Source organism: Oenanthe melanoleuca, chromosome 5 (assembly GCF_029582105.1).
Source record: "Oenanthe melanoleuca isolate GR-GAL-2019-014 chromosome 5, OMel1.0, whole genome shotgun sequence".
NCBI lineage: Eukaryota > Metazoa > Chordata > Aves > Passeriformes > Muscicapidae > Oenanthe > Oenanthe melanoleuca.
In genome coordinates, this window is record NC_079339.1 from 44,372,503 (window position 1) to 44,391,488 (window position 18,986).

An 18,986-nucleotide genomic window follows, 5' to 3' on the forward strand; every position below is an offset into this window, starting at 1 on the left:
CTGTGAGGAGAGAGTGTGATGAAAGTGTAGTCAGAAGCCATTAAATCTTCTGAAGTACTTGCAAAAAACAAAAAAAAAAGCATTTCTAGGGCTATACTTGGAGACTACGCACATAACATACAAAACCATCCAAGAGCATTTCCTACAGAACACCTTCAGCAAGGGTTGAGCATTTTAGGAAAAAGCAGTATACACAACTCTGAGGACAAGCATTAAGAAGAGACCAGCTGAATTTTCAGGAAAGCTTTTCCAGGAGTAGCCTGCCGTGCTGGCGCTTCCAGAATTTGTTACCTGCAGCCACAAGCTTACGATAAATTAAGAGTAACAAGAACTGCTCAGCAGCGCGCTTTGATGCGGGCCGCGCTCCTCCTTTGATTAATTTTACACCTGCCTTCCCGAAGTCCTCACGCAGTTATCTCATTAGCGGGGCACTTCAGACACAGTAATTAGCAGCGCGCCGAACGAACCATTATGCAAATTCCGCACCTGCCCATAACCAATGCTAAGGTCAAAGGAAGGCTGGTTAGAGTGAGCCCGCTCCCCGAGCCGTGCCCGCTTTGCCGGCGCAGCCCCCGGAGCCGCCCGACGCCTCACGGCGGCCGCGCGCCGCGGGCTCAGGGGCGGGGCCGGGGGGGCGGGGCTGGGCGGGGCCGGGGCCGGGGCCGGGCCTGGGCCTGTTCTCGCTGCACAGCGCGGACGCTGCCGGCCGGGCGGCGGGTTGGTGAGTGAGCGGTGGTGGGGGTTCGCCGGGCTGCGGGGCCGGAGCGGCTGCCGGGGCTCTTTGGTGCCTTGGCCCGTGCCGCGCCTCCGCCGGCCCCGGGCGCTGCCTTCGCTGCGGGGCGGCGGCAGGAGCCGCGGCCGCGCGGCCTGTGGGGGCGGCGGTGCCGGGTTCTGCCGCGCGGTTTAGCGGGCAGGCGGCGGAGGGGCTCCCCGGGAGCAGTGGGGTGACGGAGGGAGGCCGCGGTCCCGGAGTGTTCAGCAGAGGCTGCCGGAAAGCGCCGCCCCGGCCCGGCCCGCGCTCCTGAATCCGCTCAGCAGAGCGCGCTGGATCGCTCAGCCAAGGGGAAATATCTGTATCGTGCAAATCGCACATGATTTTCTGAATGCTTTCCCACAGGCGCCTCTATCTTAGCCCGTTTTCCATGTGCAGGTTTTCACATTTGCTGCTTCCTATTTCATGGTTGCCCCCATTGCACGTGTTTCTTTGTTTCCCGGGCACAGAAACAAGCCATGTACACGTTGAAATTTCTCGGAGATTCTGCCAAATACCAAAGGACAGTTTCCTAGTAATAAACAAATAGAAACTAGGAAGGGAGGCGGACTTGAGAATAACAAAAACGTACAATTTTTATTTTGTGTTTTTTCATCCCTAGGAACATGCTTCAGGAAGGCGCACACGGTAAATGGACAATATCTAGCAGTGATGAAAGTGCCGAGGAAAATTCTGATAGTGAAAAACCATGTACGTCTTCACTGTCAGATGCTGCATGTGGTAAAACAAGTGACCCACAATATCCGTGCTCTGAAGCTAGGAAAGCTGCTCACAAGAGAAAAGCTTCTCCCCTGAAGTTCACTGATACAAGTCTTTCCACAGAAACACCTCCAGCAGTAAAACAGCGACCAAGCCAAGAAGGCTCAGGCTGGTGTCTTTCTAGTAGTGATGAAGAGCTTGAAGATCAGCAAAATCATGCACACAAAGAAACAGTGAAAGAAGAAAAATATGATGTGCCCAAAGAAAATCCTTTGAATCTTTGCAAAGATGACAAACTCTTAGAGGATGTGAAAGAAGAGGAGTATAATGTAACACCCAGTGAAGCCCAAGATACCTGGGATTTGGTGACTGGAGGCAATCCTTTCAGGTTTTTTCTCACTAAAGTCAGTGGAATTGAACAGAACTATAATTCTGGAGCCCTGCACATAAAAGGTGAACAAGTGGCTTCTATTAGAAGAGAGCTTTTGGGAGAAAGCAATAGAATGCTTATTTTTACTTTGTGGGTATTTTTAAATGCCTGTATTTCTTGGTGACACCAAGTCGTATTCTAACATGCAAGTTTTTAGAAATTGGCTCTGTTATCTGGACCTTTCTCTTTTAGAAGTACTGTGTTAAAGCATTATTTGCTGATGCTTTGTTGTAACTTGAGTTAGGCTGCAGAAAGCCAACGTGTATTTAGCCAAGGTTAGTTGTGCTGCTTCTTATTGCTGTTTTCCCCTGAGCTAATCCGGGGAAAACGACTTGTCTTTGTGGCACTTAAAGGGGTGTTTTTCTTGGGTGCATAACTCCCTGAGTAGTTGCTGACTGGTTTGGACCTAGTAATTGACTGTTACTAGATGCAGTACTTCTGGAGTTCTGTGTCTGGGGTTCATGGAGCCATTTAAATTCAGCTGTCCATCAGTCAAGATGGAATGGAGTCTTTGGTGTACAATACTAATGCTTCAGGAATGCTCTGTTAGTTGTCATTTCATGTAAGGGGGAAGAGCTTTGTGCACCTGTAAACATCCCTGTAGTTAGAAATAAAATCTTATACATCACAAGACAGAATCAGAAACTAGTATTAATAAGAGAATTGTGTACAAAAATACAATAAAACAAGGCAGAAAAAACTGTAGTCTTTGAGGGAGAAGAAATTACTCAAGACCTATACAATTAGGTTGTAACTTTTCCTCAACCTCATGCCTGTTAGCACAAGCAGATGTCAGCGATTTCAGTTGCTTTACTACAGAATGTTTTTATATGCTTTGTGAATTTGTGGCTTTTGGCCTATCCTGCTAGGTGATTAGTTGAGCTGGTGGACAGGCAGTATTCTTTCTTTGTTTAACCTGCTAAACCAGATTTCTATAGAGCTAGGGCATTAAATAATTTGGGCATCCTGGAAATTACTTGTAGGGTATGTTTTAAAGTTGGTGCTGTGCTTCAGTTGTTATAAATCCCCAGCTGGATTAGTTTCCTGTGTTACTGTGATTGAACTATGGGTATACATATCCCACAATCAGTCTGTAGCAGATAAATAAGCATTAACTGTGCCCGTATTGCTGCTACCCTGCCACAGTTCCTCTATTCTTCAAGCTCACTAGAAGGAGAGAGAGTAGTTTAGTGCCACCTTCCCAACATGATGTTGGACTTTTTCCTAATCAGCTTTTAAAAGTTGTTTTCTGCTTTGAGAGGATTATTAATTTTTAAAAGCATATGATCCTAAGTGATTCACAGGAGAGTCAATGACTTGAATACTTGGAACAGTAAACTTGTGAATGTTCATAGACCTGGTGTAACAGAGGCAATCTGGCCCTTGTGCTGTGGTAGTTATCAAGCTGTTCAAGATGCAAAATGTTTACTTGAAGTCTTTTATTTATTTATGTTTTAATATTTTTAATAGATATTTTGTCTCCTCTTTTTGGAACTCTCGTATCTTCTGCCCAGGTGAGTTTCCTGTTTGCCAAACTGATTTCACTTGCTTGTTTCACTTCATTAATCTTAAACTTGATAATCCACACTTGTGCTACATAGCTGATACTAACAGGGAACCTCGTTAAAATACAGAGGGAATTCTAAATGTTTTCAGCTGTTGAACGATTTATTGAAATATAAACACCGTCTTATGTTCTGCTGTAGAATTCAGGCAATTGTAAGACTACTCCTGTTTTTGAGGAATGTGCAACTGAGAAGCATGTATTTATGTTCATTTGAATGAAGTTTTTTGAAAGAGAGAACACTTTGCAATCTAGGAATGGTATCTTTGTTATTGCCTAGAAGCTTTTGCTATCATTCATGATATAAATACATGGTGAAGAGATGTTCCTTGAACCTGAGCTTTTACATTATATGCACGTGATTCTTTTTTTTCCTGCATGGTAAATTTTATGAGCACTAATGCACACTTTTGAGAAATTTAAATTCATTCTTGAATTGTTAAAGAGAAATGAAAGGATGTGAAAGTCAAAAATACACCTGTTTTTAGAATCTGCTATATATGATGTAAATAGTAATGTGTGATGACTTTATGTAGAAAGCTTTTTTGCTATAGTTTATTGATCTAGCTGGTTTTTTCTTTTTAATGAGTCTGTTTTCTTTTTCTTACATACAAGTTTAACTACTGTATTGATGTGGGATGGCTTGTAAGACAGTACCCACAGGAATTCAGGTATGTTTATTTTACAAAGGTGAAATGATGAAATTTCCAGATAATTTCTGTTTGTACAAGGTCCTGTTATAACTGAATGGTTAACACTTCTTTGCAGTGCAGATGATTGTTACCAATTTGATATGCATACTCTTAGTTTTCTTTCTACTCTTATTCCACAGTTACAGTTCTCTGATTTCTTGACTCTTTTCCAGACTAGTAAATAATCAGAGTTCAGGATAGCTGGTTTCTAATTATTATTGGTTAACACTGAGGAGGTCCCATGGTGGCCACAATGACATGGCAGTAGATGACCTGTAAAGATGGAACAAGTAGCTTTTTGCCATACAGTTTACTGAGTCAAGAGCCAGGTAGTGCCAGTCAAGTGCCAGATAGAGAAAGGAGAGAATGTTGGAAGGGCACAAGAAAACTGTGTGTAAAGGATCAGGATGATTTCATGGATATGATCTAGAAAGTTGATGGATATTGTCATAAAAACAATTCTTGTATGCTTGAAATTCCTTTCTGATAATTGCAACTCCTGCAGATGAAGTGAGCATATAATATGCCTTTTTTTTTTTTTTTTTTTTTTTTTTCATTCTGCTGGGAATGCAGTAGAGCCAGAGTTCACAGAATCACAGAGTGGATAAGGTTGGAAGGACCACAGTGGGTTAGGCAGCACACCATTCATTGTGGGATCCTCCACTACACGTGTCAGAAAACTGTCATCGATGCTGTCAGGGAACTTCCTGTACTGTTTATGCTTTGCTGGTTGATTCTCCAGCAGATGTCAGGGTAGTTAGTCCCTCACAAGAACCAGGATCTGAGGCTGCTTGTACTGCTGCTGTAGAAGGCCTCATCCACTGAGTCCTGCTGATCAGACGGCAGACAGCAAACACCCACAACAGTGTCACTCTTACTCATCTGCTCTTTTATCCTAACCCATAATATCTTGATTGATATGTTTAAGTGTTGCTTCGTGTAGAAAGCAACTCCACTACTGCACCTTCCTGCCTTTCCTAAACAGCATGTAGCCCTTCATGACAATATTTCAGTTGTGTGAGCTATCCCACCATGTCTCTAATTACAATGAGATCAAAGCCCTGTGACCACACACAGATCTCCAGTTCCTCCTGTTTGTACTGTGGTATGCAGGTGCTTTATAGAAGTATTTGAGTGTGCCAGTATCCCAGTGGGGTGTGAAGGGATGCCCAATAGTCCTGTCTTGTGTTTATGTATTTGGCTGCTTGTACTCTCTGCAGTTATCTCCATCCTGTCCCACCATTCCCTGTAAAGGCAGGAGAGAAAAGAGCACAATTTCTGCTCCAGGTGTCTTGACCGGTTGTTCCAAGGTCCTGAGGTCCCTCTTGCTTGCCTGCAGTCTTGTTGGGAGTTTGTTGGTACTCACTTGAAAAATACATAATAATCAGTGGGCAGAGCCAGGCTGGGAATTTTCTTGGTCGTGACTCTTACCTGGATCCCAGAGAGGCAACACACCTCTATGGATTAGATCTGGTTGGCAAGACCAGGAGTTTAGTTTTAGGAAGAAAACACCCAATTACTGCCAGAATAGACCCTTTTCCCTATCAATCTTCCATCTTCTCTGTAAGATAATAATTGCTAAATTGTCTTAGATCCACATTGTATATATCAGTGCTTTTGTGAGCTTGTATTTGTCTGTTTCCAGCTATAGGGAGAGAAGTTTTTTTCATGATCTTGTAATAAAAGTTTTTATTTTCCTACCTGCTTTACTCCACACTTCTTATTTCCCTTTTTTATTTCTTTTACAATTTTCCAGGTCTGTTCTTTAGGGGTTCTATTGTAGTTACTGCTATTTTGAGTTAGTTGATAAGGCCTGTTGATTTCAGTGCCATCTTTCTGCTGGACTATCAGATTTAGCGGCCAGATTTCCGTGAAGGAATGGTTTAGGCTAATTGCTGATTCACTTGGTGTTTTAATGGTAATCTCCTTTTGTTTAAGGAAGAAGCCATTGCTGATAGTTCACGGTGAGAAGAGAGAATCCAAAGCTGAACTAATTGCACAAGCACGGCCTTATGAGAATATTAGCTTTTGCCAGGTAATTTATATTGTATCATCCTTTGGTTGAAGTTAAGCTGTCTCTTACACTCAGTCTTGTTACTGATAAAAAGACACACCTTATATGGGAAGTTTTTTGATACACTTTGATGTATATTCATACTGGAGTCATAGGAACATGGTAACGATGATCCTGGTCAGATGCCATTATGGTAGGCTTCACCCACAAATGTTTGTATAGAGCAGCTGCCCACAGAAATGTCACAGGGCTCAGAGAAGAGCTGCTCACCTTTTGTGGCACAAATTCTGGAACAGTTCCAGCAAAAGTGTCATTACCATTTAAAGTCTAGCTTGTAGTAATTGGAGAGTGCATTAGAATTATTGGAAGGAAGAGAATGTATTTTGTGATCTATCCACTAGAGAGCAGTGAAATTAAACAAAATAAGAAGCAATGCACAATTTTGAATTTTAATTAATTAATTGCATTAATTTTTCCACAATTAAAATTTGCACAGCAATTTTTGATTACCAACTTTTAATTTTGTAGGCTAAACTGGATATTGCATTTGGAACTCACCATACGTAAGTAACACTATGAAGCAGAAAGGTCTGCAGCAAAACTCAGTTTCATAGGTGTTGTTGAGTCTTAAAGCTTCCATAAACAGCTTCTATTTAAAAATGACAGCATTGTTGTAGTTTAATGAGACAAATTAACTATTGAGTAGATATGAGATGTGCAAGTTAAACAGTTGAAGTTGATCTGGTCTAAGACAGGTGGACTGCAGGTCCTGGCTCTTAACTCACGCGTTAATACCAAAACATTAATGCAAACTTAATCAGTCATGGGCATAGGACCGACACAACACTGATTTACTGGTCATGATTTTCAGTTCATATGAAGAATCTGTGAATCTGGGGGTCCTCTCAAAGAATAATCTTGAATTGGATGTAATAGAAGTGTCACAAAGCAAATTTTGTAAGTAGAAATCTACAGATAAGAACAGATAGTATGTCTGTTTTAGCAAAGGTCTTTTGGGCTCAGTTTTGGTTTCACATCTCATGCTTTGGGATCACATGGATATGTGTCTTTACCCAGCTGATGAAAACTTTGATATGAAAATCTGAGCAATTTTTTTACAAAAGAAACAGATGTGTATGTTTATCTCAGTTACTAGTTTTAAAATTCCTTTGTGCTATAGCTTGAGTTAAGAATAAAATATAAAAAGCCTTTTTGCCATCACAATGGTTAGCTATATACATACTTTCTTTTAAAGTAAAAGTCAGTTTAAGAGAAAGTAACTTTAGGTTTTAATGAATTCAGCTATAAGTAAAAGCCTTTCAGTGTTCCTTAGTTGTTTTTCTGACTCTGAAAAGAGAAATGTATCTGAGGAACTATACAAATATAGGAGGTGTTCTGCAAGTATTCACTTTGTTGTGGGTAATTAGTTGCATAAGATCTTAAGCTGTACTCTGGAATAAAATGTATGGGGATAGACTAATGACTAGCGTGTGAGCTTGGCTTGCACATGGATTAAAGTCTAAGTGCTTGCATGATGCAGAACAAATTTTTGAAAATAATTACCTTGGAGCTTTCTAATGAATTGCTAATTTATCTCCCACTCTCAGTATACTTGAAATAGATGAAGAGTTATATATCTTTTTTTTAAAGGAAAATGATGTTGTTGCTATATGAAGAAGGTCTTCGAGTTGTGATACATACATCCAATCTTATTGCTGAAGATTGGCACCAGAAAACTCAGGGGTAAGCAACAATCCCTGGCAGGTGAATGTTTAATACTTTCTATAGGTATTTGCTACTGCTGGAGATGTGTTATTATGTGATCCAGTATTGCAAGCCTTGCACTCTTAAGATAGAGCTATTCTAAAACAAAAATTTTAAAAATTGGACATAGAATGCTGGTAGCTAAGTCTGAACTCTGCTTGCTTTCTCCTGTTAACAAAACTATGTCCCAATTGGCTGATAGCTTAAAATCAGTCTGACTGATACAAAATTTTATTATGCTGTGCTGTCTTTTCATGAAAAACTTCATACCTATAAAGTATGCCATTTATATGGATGTGAAGTGAATATTTAAAAATTATCTTAATAGTGCATGAATAATGTGGATGTACAAATGTTCTGGTTTTGTTGTGATTGTATCTAGAATGTAGTCTGATAAATGTTGGACATGATTGGTTCTGTAATACAGTAGATGACCTAGTATTTGCCCAGTATCCTTTCCTGAGAAAGAATTTTTTTCCTTTTTTATTTTTTGGTAGAAGTTTTTAAACTTAATGACTAGCTTAGGACATAGTTTTGTTGAGAGCACAAAAAATTAAGTGGCATATTAATATAAGGGTCCTCAACCTCTTCAGTTTTTTGGCTATTTTTATGGGAGCATTTTTTAGTTAGATGACCACAATCAATCAGGGTATAAAGTTTCTTCAAACTAATGGAAAGTTGCTTTTCAGAAGTTACTGTCACTTTGACATCCATTTTGCTGCCATTAAATATGACAGGATTTTGAGACTACTTGTCTGAGACAAGCTCTTAGAGTGTCAAAAATAGCCACTGATTTTTTTGCCTTTAAATCTTATGGGTGGCTTTAGTATCTTGTGAAAGCTAAGAAGGCATGAAAATACCTACTGGGATACTTAACAAGTTCCTCTACTTGTCAAATATGAGAAATAGTTTTCTTTTTTAGCTTTTGCATACTGCAGTATTATGGAGTAACACAGTATGGTGATTCCGCATTTCAAAGCGTAGTATCAACACCTTGTAAAGTTGATAAAGCAGAATCTTTGGTCCCCATAGCTGCAGCAATGTGTGACTGGAAAGAAATGCTAAATGTTTTCCCTGTATAGTGCCCAACCTATTTTACTCTGATGGAGGTTCTTGAGAGGCAGCCTGTTACTGTGTGCTACTCTTCAATTGATATAAACCTTTCAGATGCTTTAACTGGTGATTTTCTATGCAGTTGTGGAAACCATTAGTTTAGCAGAGCACAATGCAGTTTTCTATTCCTATTGAAATTGTTGATGAGAGGATTGTTGTTTTCATTTGAAAGTATCTGTTTTATGATTTCAAGTATGAGCTGAATTTGTAGATGTGAAGACAAGACATCTATCATTAGTATCACATGAATCTGTGAAGTATTTGTTTAGGACCTTCAGATGTGCTTTACTCAAGTACTAAACCCATGTGTTATTAATGTGTGGTGTGCTTGTTTATATGGCTGATTTTTTTTCTTTTTTTTCTTTTAAGAATATGGCTAAGCCCTTTATATCCGAGGCTACCTAATGGAGCATCTGGTTCTGCTGGTGAATCTGCAACTAATTTTAAATCTGACCTAATAAGTTACTTGGCAGCTTACAGTTCTCCTGCACTCAAGGAATGGATAGATCTGATTCAAGAACATGATTTATCAGAAACAAGGTATATATAATGTTAAATTTTTTGTAACTTGCATGTATTGGCTCTTTTTTTTTTTTTTTTCTAAAAATTAAATATCCATGTTAAGATCTGTTAGACCTTGTGCTTATTTTTTAAGGTAATCTTGTTTCAGGCTTGAGTGATCAAACATGACTCTATGCAGTTTTAAAAAATTTCGCATGTGTCGATTATGTCAGATTGACCAACTTTGAATTTTATAAGCATGCATTTTAAAAGAAGAAAAGAAGATGCACTTTACAGAAGGTAGCTGTAAAGTAATAAGGACTTGCTTTCATTCGAGCTAGTCTGGATCAAGGATTTACTCCAGTAATACTACCAGTGGAAAAAAACCCCTGTGTTGTATACGGTTTGTCATGTAAGAGTGATTATATAAGAAAAGATTACTGGGATGGGGTTTTAGTCAGAATAGGTTTCTGTTAGAAAGGCAGAGTTTAATCCACATACATATCTGTAGAATTTTGCCTATAGCAGATGTGGATTGGTTTTGGTGGGCAGTGTTGTATCTAACTAGTCTTGGAATTGTCTTCTCTATTATCACATTGCTGGTATTACTTAAGAATAATTCAGGATGCTTAATTTACTTCTTATAAGTAGTTCCACTTAAATATGAGCATTTACTTCAGAAAGTATAAATCTCCCTGGCAACTTAATTGCTGTTTTATAATCTGAACAAAAATTTATGAAAAGAAAAGCTGAAAATGGTCAAATACTATGGTGGAAATAGACAGTGAAACCTTGTCTAGTTTATACAATAAAAAGTGCTTTTATCTTTACATGTAATCTTAAAAGATTGGAGAGGGTGAAAAAAAAAATGTATGTACTTTATAATCAGGTGAGCTAATAGCTGCTCTGATTGAATTGATCATCAGCATGAGTTTTAACAGATGAGTTGGGCCCTAGTTGATAGGAGTTTCTGCATGAGCTAGGAAACAGTCACTTGTTAGGATAAGGATTGCTATTTGATTTGCTGAGGGGGGCATTCAGTCATGAATAGTTAGGCATGACATGCATGCTGTAGGGAATAGCTTCTTAAAGCATCTGTTTGTTGTGACTTTAGGCAGCTCTACTCCCTATTTTCAGGGCAAAGTCAAATAGGTTACTAAACCCATTATTAGGAAGTGTTGAAAAAGCTGTAGTTTGCTTCTGAGCTTTTAGGTGCCCAGATGAAAACTCATACCTGAATCTGCTGATTTGGGTGTAGTAGATTTGCTTTATTCAAAATTACATGCCCGGTTATGTGCCAGACAAGCTATTTGTGTGTATTGCTAACATTATCTATCTTCTTCATTTTTGTACACTGAAAACATGTAGTTCTTGTCTCTGCCATAGAACAGCCTGGTGATGCATGACAGCCATTACAGATGCTGATAATAAATTATACAGCTGAAAATCCACTTTTCTTTATATTATAAATCCCATTTATAATGGGAGAGATATTAAATATTTCTGATTGCATTTGAGTATTCAATCGTGCTAGTAAGTTTTACTGAAATACTTTGCTACTTTACAAACTAAAGAACTTGAGATTTACAAAAAATCTGTTGTTTTTTTTCTTTTTTTAGAGTGTATCTGCTTGGTTCTACCCCTGGACGATTCCAAAGCAGTGATAAAGAAAAGTGGGGCCATCTTAGGCTCAGAAAGGTACTGAAACTGTAACCTTTTTAGTTAATGTCCCTTAAAATCTAAAAAGAATTTTGGAGGGAATTCTTCAGTTCCTTCCAATTTTTCCAGCTGTCATCATCAGTCTTCTACTACATTGTTACAGTTAAAGTTAGCAATAACATATATAAACTTGCTACTTAGATGTTAACTACATTTATTTAGGTAAGCCATAATGGTAAATCTTCAAGATTGCATGTATCAAGTGTGTATTTGTAGGGACTCTTCTTGTTTAGTTTGGACCCTTTTTTTTTTTTTCCTTTAGAATTTGATGAGGTATTTCAATTCATCTATTAAGTGCTTCTCATTATTGGAGAATTTTTAACTTGCACCTCACCTCCTGCTGAAGTGCTGAAGTCATTATTTCAAGTATTGTAGTGATTTTTATATGAAACTAATGCTGTCTGTGGCAAACTTCTGTGACATACAGAATATTTATGTATCACACTGCTTTTCAACATGAGGTTACTCTTCTAGAAGTCCCTTTGCTCACTAAGAGCTTGTCCTTTCTAGTCCATGTTGTCTGATATTTTTTGCCTAGTTAGACATAGAATGAAGAAAAAGCTTGTAAGGGAGAAAGATGGTCTTGTGGCAGATGTTTCTGTGATTTAAAAAGGGTTTTAGTGACAGTGCGAATAGGTGTGATGATACTATGGTGATGACTGAAGCCATTAGATTGTGTGTTTGCTCTAGAGTGGGGTAAAGGTAGCAACTACATACAATTTAGTATCTGTCTACATCCATCTGTTTTTAATGTGACTTTAAATTCCATTCACAGCTGAAGAAGTCCTCTAAAAGGATCGTTTCAATTTTCTCTTCAATTGTTCTTTTTTCCCCTCTTATTGTAGGCTTCTATTGTAGCTGGGTGCCATGGCTTTAGGATACAAGAGGAATTTTATGGCCAGCAACCACCAAATATAAAAAATGTTTGGTTGTTTTATTTATTGTGACTTCTGAAGCTAATGTTTTATGTTTTTAGAGAGAACTGCTAACATTCTTTTCACCCATTATTTAATGGTTGGCTTTGGTGCTTTTGGGTAAAACTTGCAATTCTTAATGTGGAAGTGAGTTTATTTGGAAAGCCTGGTGAATTTTTTTTTTTTTAATTGCAGAGTTAAATATGCAGTATGAATGTTAATCTCCTTCATTATCAGAACTGAATTATAGAGGATTTATTATATCAAAAGTGATATCAAACTGATTAAGGTATTCTTTGTGTATTGAAGTCTAACAGTGTTTTAATTCCCCTCACCAGCTTTTGAAGGAGCATGCTTTGTCAATACCAGCACAGGAATCCTGGCCTCTTGTTGGGCAGTTCTCAAGCATCGGTTCAATGGGAGCTGATGGGTCCAAATGGCTATGCTCAGAGTTCCAGGAGAGCCTGGTGGCTGCAGGCAGCGGTGTCACAACTTTCCGTAAATGTGATGTCCCAATCCATTTGGTATGTCTTTGAGATCCTTTATTTAACACTTACTAGTTTGTTTTGGATATCTTAGTCATTGGTTGCTTTTAACTTTTGGAAGACAGTAGTGGAGTTTTCATCATGAAATTGTATATATGCCACTTAATGCTGTTCAGCTGTGTGTGGTTTGCTATAAAAATGTACCATAATTTCCTAGATGATATATTATCTCATCAAAATTATCTTCTCATTCTATAGCTTGTTTTCCATTGGGTTTTATAGATGCAGCTATTTTTCCTACTGAGATGGAATTGAATCCTTAGTCATTAATACCTTTGGTTATTAGCAGAATTAAGGGGAGGAGCAGAAAAGTTTGTGGCAGGAGCTTGTTAAATCAAGGAAAAATGATGGTCAAACTATGCCTTTACCATGTGCTAATTGCCCCTGCCTACTCATCTCTCGTATTTGAAGTTGAGACTAAAATCTCATAAAATGATGCTAAGAGCTAGCTTTGGCTGCTCTTAAAGTGGCTGAAGCAGTATTGCTTGAGACTTGCTAGCTAATTTTTGTTAGCTGTGTAAGAGTGGTAAAAATACTAGACTTTGTGTTACTGGCACAATTATAGTTGAAAGCTGCAGTGTAAATTTATTAATTCTGAAAAATGAATCTTTTAATATTTTTTCTCAAGTTTTCTTCAAGGTGTTTGCTTGAAAATTGACGGCCTGTCTATTTAGAGCTGTGTTATTAAAGTTACTTTTTGTTTTACCTCCATGAAGGTTTATCCTACTGTGAACAATGTGAGGCAAAGTCTAGAAGGCTATCCTGGTAAGCATACGAATCCCCATTTATGATGAATTACATGACTTGGTGCAAATGAACAGTTCTGTGGACTCCTGCAGTTAGTGAATTCCTGAGAGTAGTGAAGCTTTTGTAATGGGTTCTTATGGTGTCTTCGTGTTGAATACAGTAGGCTTTGCATCATGCTTTTACTATACAACACTAATGTAATTCAGTATGCTTGGCTGATTCTTCTTAAATCTGTTTCAAGAAATCACAATGTGCATTAGCCAAAGGCCAAATCAATACAAATGTAACTTCATCATAGAAATTTGCTTTTTTTAATAATATTGTTTGGGATTTATAAGGCTTATTCTTTTTTCTGAAAGCTTGGTTTGTTCCCTCTAGTTCGTACGGGTATGGGTTTATTTTCTCTAGTTTGTATGGGTAATTCCAATCTGTTGATACCAAGTAGTATCATATAAAAAAAGCTACCCATAGTTGTCCCTATATATAGTTTCTGTTTTTCCTAGTGTAATGTGCTGTGTAGTGTTTAGGAACTTTCTAAATTATAAGAATGGAAAAATCCCCAGCAAGTATATACCATTTTATACTACTGGAGCATTTCACAATTTCTTGAAAGTAACTCATGAAGGTAGGACAGATAGCATATTCCCTAAGATGTTTGCTGCTTTTAGAATTTAAAAAATAAATATACATGTTCTATTTTTTTTCCTTAAGCTGGTGGCTCACTTCCATACAGTATACAGACAGCACAGAAACAGCTGTGGTTGCATTCCTATTTTCAGTAAGTAGAACTCAGTTATTTGGGTTGTTTGGTTGCTTTTTTTTTTTATGTAGACTGTGTTTAATATTACAGTGCTGTAATGTTTGAGTCTTAAAAGCAAATCAGTGGAAGTGGTTACAAGTATGATATTCCTAAACTCCTTAAAATAAAGGTATTTAGTTTCTTATCTGCTGGGTTAAAAGAAAACATGCTGTTTACCTATAAAGATTATATGGGATAATGTTGCTACTGGATTTATGTTTCTGTAAACTTTTCTATAATGTTTCCTTCTCTGAGCAGGAATAATGCTACTCCCTTTTTTTTTAACTTACAGTTGTTTTTCACTTTCCCCACTTGTGCCTCTTTATTAATGGGATTTCAACTGAGCCACAGGACTAGGGAGGCTTTTTTTGGTGGTTGCTTAATTTTTTTCTTCTAAGTACAGCAGTCTTGCTGCAAAAATTCTCAGTCCCTTATGGCAATATCTTTTGTTAAAGATGCCTGACATTTTCTATTAAGAATTTCTATTTCCATTTGCTACTAGTTGTGCCAAATTCTAACAGTCTGACACATTCCATGCCAGATGTCTCCCGCAGGCTGAATTGTTAAAAACTTATGCATGTTTAGAGAACAATGGGAAAAGTTGTTTTGCAAAGATCAAAAAACATTAATAGAACTTGTAACCTCTTACAAGACCACAACTTCCCATTCCTTTCATCAGAAACTTTTAACTCTTCTGGGCGGAAGTTGCTCTGATAAGAAAATTCACTGAGTAAGATTGTGTTCAGTTGGGTATATATTCAGGGGACTGAAATAGAATTGCTAGTGGCAGAGAGCATCCTCCATTCTAGAAAGTGATTGCTGCTGTGAACCTTGCTGGTCAATGTCTAAGGAATGGAACTCAGGCAGAAAGCAAGTGAGGCTTTGTTTCCTGCCTTTAAACTGTGTCCTTTGAACACATTCAGCAAAGGAAAAAAGCTGCAATCAACTTGAAGCTTTCAAGATTGTTCAGTCGTGATACAAAAAGCAAAAAAAATCGTAAATCTTGGGGTGTTTGTGCAGTCTTAATTCAGTTTCTATAGTCATACTTCATGAGAATCTTACTGCATAAAAGATTTAAGCTTTTTTCAGCTAGTCTCTTATTTAGTACATGCTGTCCTACTAGGAAAAACATGGCTGAAATATATGTTCCCCTTTCTGATCTTAACTTTCTAAAATAGAAGTTGCAATCACTTCTGATGAAATCAAGCTGCAGTTAGAGTACTTTAGGTAATATAAGTAAGGCACACAACTTATATCTGTCCTGAGCTAAGGAGGCAAAAAGGCAGTAGACTGAGATAGTATCTCAGAATAACTGCAGTTAGTGGTGAGGGGAGGAGTTTGTCCCAGAGTAAAACAGTAAAAAGCAAATTTATTTTAAATTCCCAGTTCTACTATTTTTCCTGGTTTTCATTTTTACAATTTTATTGGGGTTACCTAATTATTTTGGTCCCATAAACTTCAAGATGCTTGCCTAAACTGTCAGTTGTGAGAGAAGCTATTAACTGGGGTGGTTGAGTCATGATTCAGCCTTACAATCTGTATGTATGGAAAGTGTGGAGTTTGTAGGGGAAGACAAGTTTAGTCAGCTAATTCCTTATCATATATATCTTAATCTGTCCTATAGAAACAGATTTTGATGCAAGCTTGCATCAAAATATAAAGTCTAGTTTGCATCAAACATGCAAAGTGTTTCAGCCCTTTCCCTTTATGAATACAGGACCAGTTCTCAGAGGTTTTTTCCTTCATCAGGGGAGATACATTCAAGTTCTCCTAGAGAAAAACCCCTGTGTGTGTGTGTCTATGCTCTCTTCTTAGGTGACTTCCATACAAAACCAGCACAGGTTGTTAAGGTAACTAGGTCCTCACCCATGAAATACAAAGCCTCTTAGTTTCAAGTGCACTGTATGTGTTAGTCCTAAAAGTCAACATAGGTAAATAATTCCAGCCTTTCCAAGTCAGTCTGCTCAGGCTTTTAGAGGAACACAGTGCACTTAAGTTTTTCAGAGATAATTGATTCTTTTTGATTTGCCTATTAGAGGAGAATGCTAAGTTCGGGAAACAGGATTGTGACAACTGAAACCAGAATCTTCCTTCAAATCTGGGGAAAAAAAAAGTCTGATGTGTTAAGAAGCTTTCTTCCTGAATTTGGGTGAGGACTAAGAGCTGTTAACATAAAGTGCTTCTTAATGCTGTGACTAAACACCTTCAATTATGTACATGCATTTACTGCTTGGAGTTTAGTTCTGTAACATTGATACTGAGTTAATCCAGCTGTGGCTTGTTATTTTAAACTAGTTTTTTTAATATAGGTATATTACACATATATACACATAGGGAATACACATAGATGTATTCTCTTAACCCTCACATTTCTCAGTTGCTTAGAGGCACAGAAAGGGGAAGAGGAAGAGTAGCAGCAACAATCTACCAGTTGCTCCTGCCTTTATGTCATGGATAATAAATTGTAATAAACTTGGGAAATACTATGAGGTTTAGTTTGGTGCCAAACTCAGTTGCTTAAAGTCGTAATCACTGGTAGTCTTCAAAGAACATATATTGGCCAGAAGTTTAGACTTGTTTTGTTCCTTGAGTGCTATCTGGAATGGAGGAATGGAAAAAAACTTGTTAGGGAAACCTGACACACTGAGGAGAATATTTCTCTGGATTGGTTGTAAGGAAAAAAAACTGCCCTTCTGACTACTAGTAGAATTTTTAACAGTTCATTTAAATGTGGTGTTTTAAGATTTTCTCTAGGAGAACTAACTGTTGAGTATGACAAGTATAAGTAGTGTTCCTGAAATTATGGTGCTGTAGTATGGTATTTTTTAGACCTCAAAATAAAACCATGTATGAAAAGAATTCCCTTTGCTTTTCTAGCAAATGGTCAGCAGAAGTCACAGGTCGAACTCACGCTATACCTCACATTAAGACATACATGAGACTCTCTCCTGACTTCCAGAAGATTGCATGGTTCTTGGTAACAAGGTAAACATCTAACCAGTGCAGCTCTCACTTAAGAACTTCATATATGGGGGGTTTTTGTCAGCTGTAGGCCTGGGCGAGTTACTTCCATAACCCTCAAAACACTTCAATTAGTAATATGAATTTTTGTCCATATTTAATGTTTCTCCATTGCATTGCCCTATTTGAGGCTGCAGATTGAACTGATTGTCAGGATCTGTTGGTAATTACACTAAAATCTTGTCTGAGTTGTGACTGCCAGTTTTGGGGTTCAACACCAAGTTTCTTTAAGATATGCTGTGGTATGAATGTACTGGTTCCTAGAAAATTAGGTACACTTTGGGTTAGCTGAAGTAATCATTGGGCTGCCCTACTGTTATAAAATATACAGATACCTAGAATTTGGAATATGATCTTTTGTCAGATTGAGTTGTTTAGTAGTCTGCCTTGAAGTATAAGCTTTATATATCTGTGGTTTAGTTGTTAAAGAAGCCAAAAGAGGAAGCAAGAAATTTCTTGACTTGCAGGGAGAATGTCTTGTTGTGAGCAAAAAGTACAGATATATTTCAGTTTTGCCAAAACTGATTTTTATGCAACCCTATATTCTACAGATTATGATCTGTCCTTACTCTTAAATGCTCAGTTACCTTTATAATTTTTTCTCTTTATATTTGGTCTCTTTAAATTTCATTACTCATTGCTACTGTTGCCTGCAATAGTGGTAGCAATTAATGTGCTTTTTAAAAGGTTCTAAGTAATTTAAATGTGATGCTCACTCCACCTAATACAGAAATTCATTGTTGTTTTTTCTTCTCATGTGTCTTCTGTTCCACCATCTGCTGTTACCAAACATCATCCACTATGTCCATCATTTGAAACATAATGTGTAAATTTTGTATTGTGCTATAGAAGTAGGTTTTGACAGAATTGCATATATTTTTTACTCCCAAATTGATCTACTTTGTAGTAGATACTGATGAAAGATGGTGCTGAATAGCAAATTGAAACAACCTCTTTGATAAGTATTTGTTTTCATAAATAGATCAAAGAAAAAAATGCCGAGAGCAAAAGATTTTGTAACATTTTGTACTAAAATTCAAAATGCAAACCCACTCTGTACTAAATGTATTGTAACTAGTCATAATTGACCTAGCCTTTAATCTTCTTAAGTCATCAAATTTAAGCTATTTACCAGTACCAAATTCCTTTCTGAAATGTGCAGAGAAGATTCAAAAGACTGAATTTGTCTTGTAGATGTGTATGACATAAATAGGCTTGTATAATTATCCACATGTGTTGTATGAATGTTTTTTTATATATTGTCTCTTGCTCCCACTGTGCTGTAAAAATAGCAATAAGGAATAGCAGCCAAGTCACTTTTTGTGAGAAGACTATTCTGATTGAAATTAAGTTCTGCTAGAAGGATGTTGCTACACTATGTTATTTAAATGTTTTCTGCCCTGAAGATTGTGCCTCACTAGTAAACTTTGTTTCTTTTCACAGTGCCAATCTATCTAAAGCAGCTTGGGGAGCTCTGGAGAAAAATGGCAGCCAACTGATGATCCGTTCTTATGAACTTGGAGTTCTTTTCTTGCCTTCGGCATTTGTAAGTTCATAGTTTGAGCACAAATCCTGGGATATGATGAAACTCTGCAAATATATATGAATATAAGCATAACTGAATAATCCAATCAGTAGGTTCTGTATTTCCAGATTAGAGAATTAAAAGGAAATGGAATTTGTGAGGTATTC

General features: G+C 37.6%; 1 protein-coding gene across 1 annotated transcript in view; it reads left to right on the forward strand.

The window, feature by feature from the left end:
- Nucleotides 1-648: 648 nt before the first annotated feature.
- TDP1 (tyrosyl-DNA phosphodiesterase 1) overlaps nucleotides 649-18,986 on the forward strand; it is a 36,286-nt gene continuing 17,948 nt past the window's right edge. Inside the window, exons 1-14 of the mRNA XM_056493494.1 lie at nucleotides 649-721; nucleotides 1,374-1,924; nucleotides 3,372-3,415; nucleotides 4,081-4,136; nucleotides 6,096-6,192; nucleotides 6,700-6,734; nucleotides 7,822-7,914; nucleotides 9,418-9,588; nucleotides 11,169-11,247; nucleotides 12,521-12,706; nucleotides 13,444-13,492; nucleotides 14,186-14,252; nucleotides 17,151-17,258; nucleotides 18,738-18,840. Of these exons, the coding sequence (XP_056349469.1) occupies nucleotides 1,378-1,924; nucleotides 3,372-3,415; nucleotides 4,081-4,136; nucleotides 6,096-6,192; nucleotides 6,700-6,734; nucleotides 7,822-7,914; nucleotides 9,418-9,588; nucleotides 11,169-11,247; nucleotides 12,521-12,706; nucleotides 13,444-13,492; nucleotides 14,186-14,252; nucleotides 17,151-17,258; nucleotides 18,738-18,840 (1,635 nt within the window). The 5' untranslated portion in view covers nucleotides 649-721; nucleotides 1,374-1,377. The remainder of the gene's footprint in view (nucleotides 722-1,373; nucleotides 1,925-3,371; nucleotides 3,416-4,080; nucleotides 4,137-6,095; nucleotides 6,193-6,699; nucleotides 6,735-7,821; nucleotides 7,915-9,417; nucleotides 9,589-11,168; nucleotides 11,248-12,520; nucleotides 12,707-13,443; nucleotides 13,493-14,185; nucleotides 14,253-17,150; nucleotides 17,259-18,737; nucleotides 18,841-18,986) is intronic.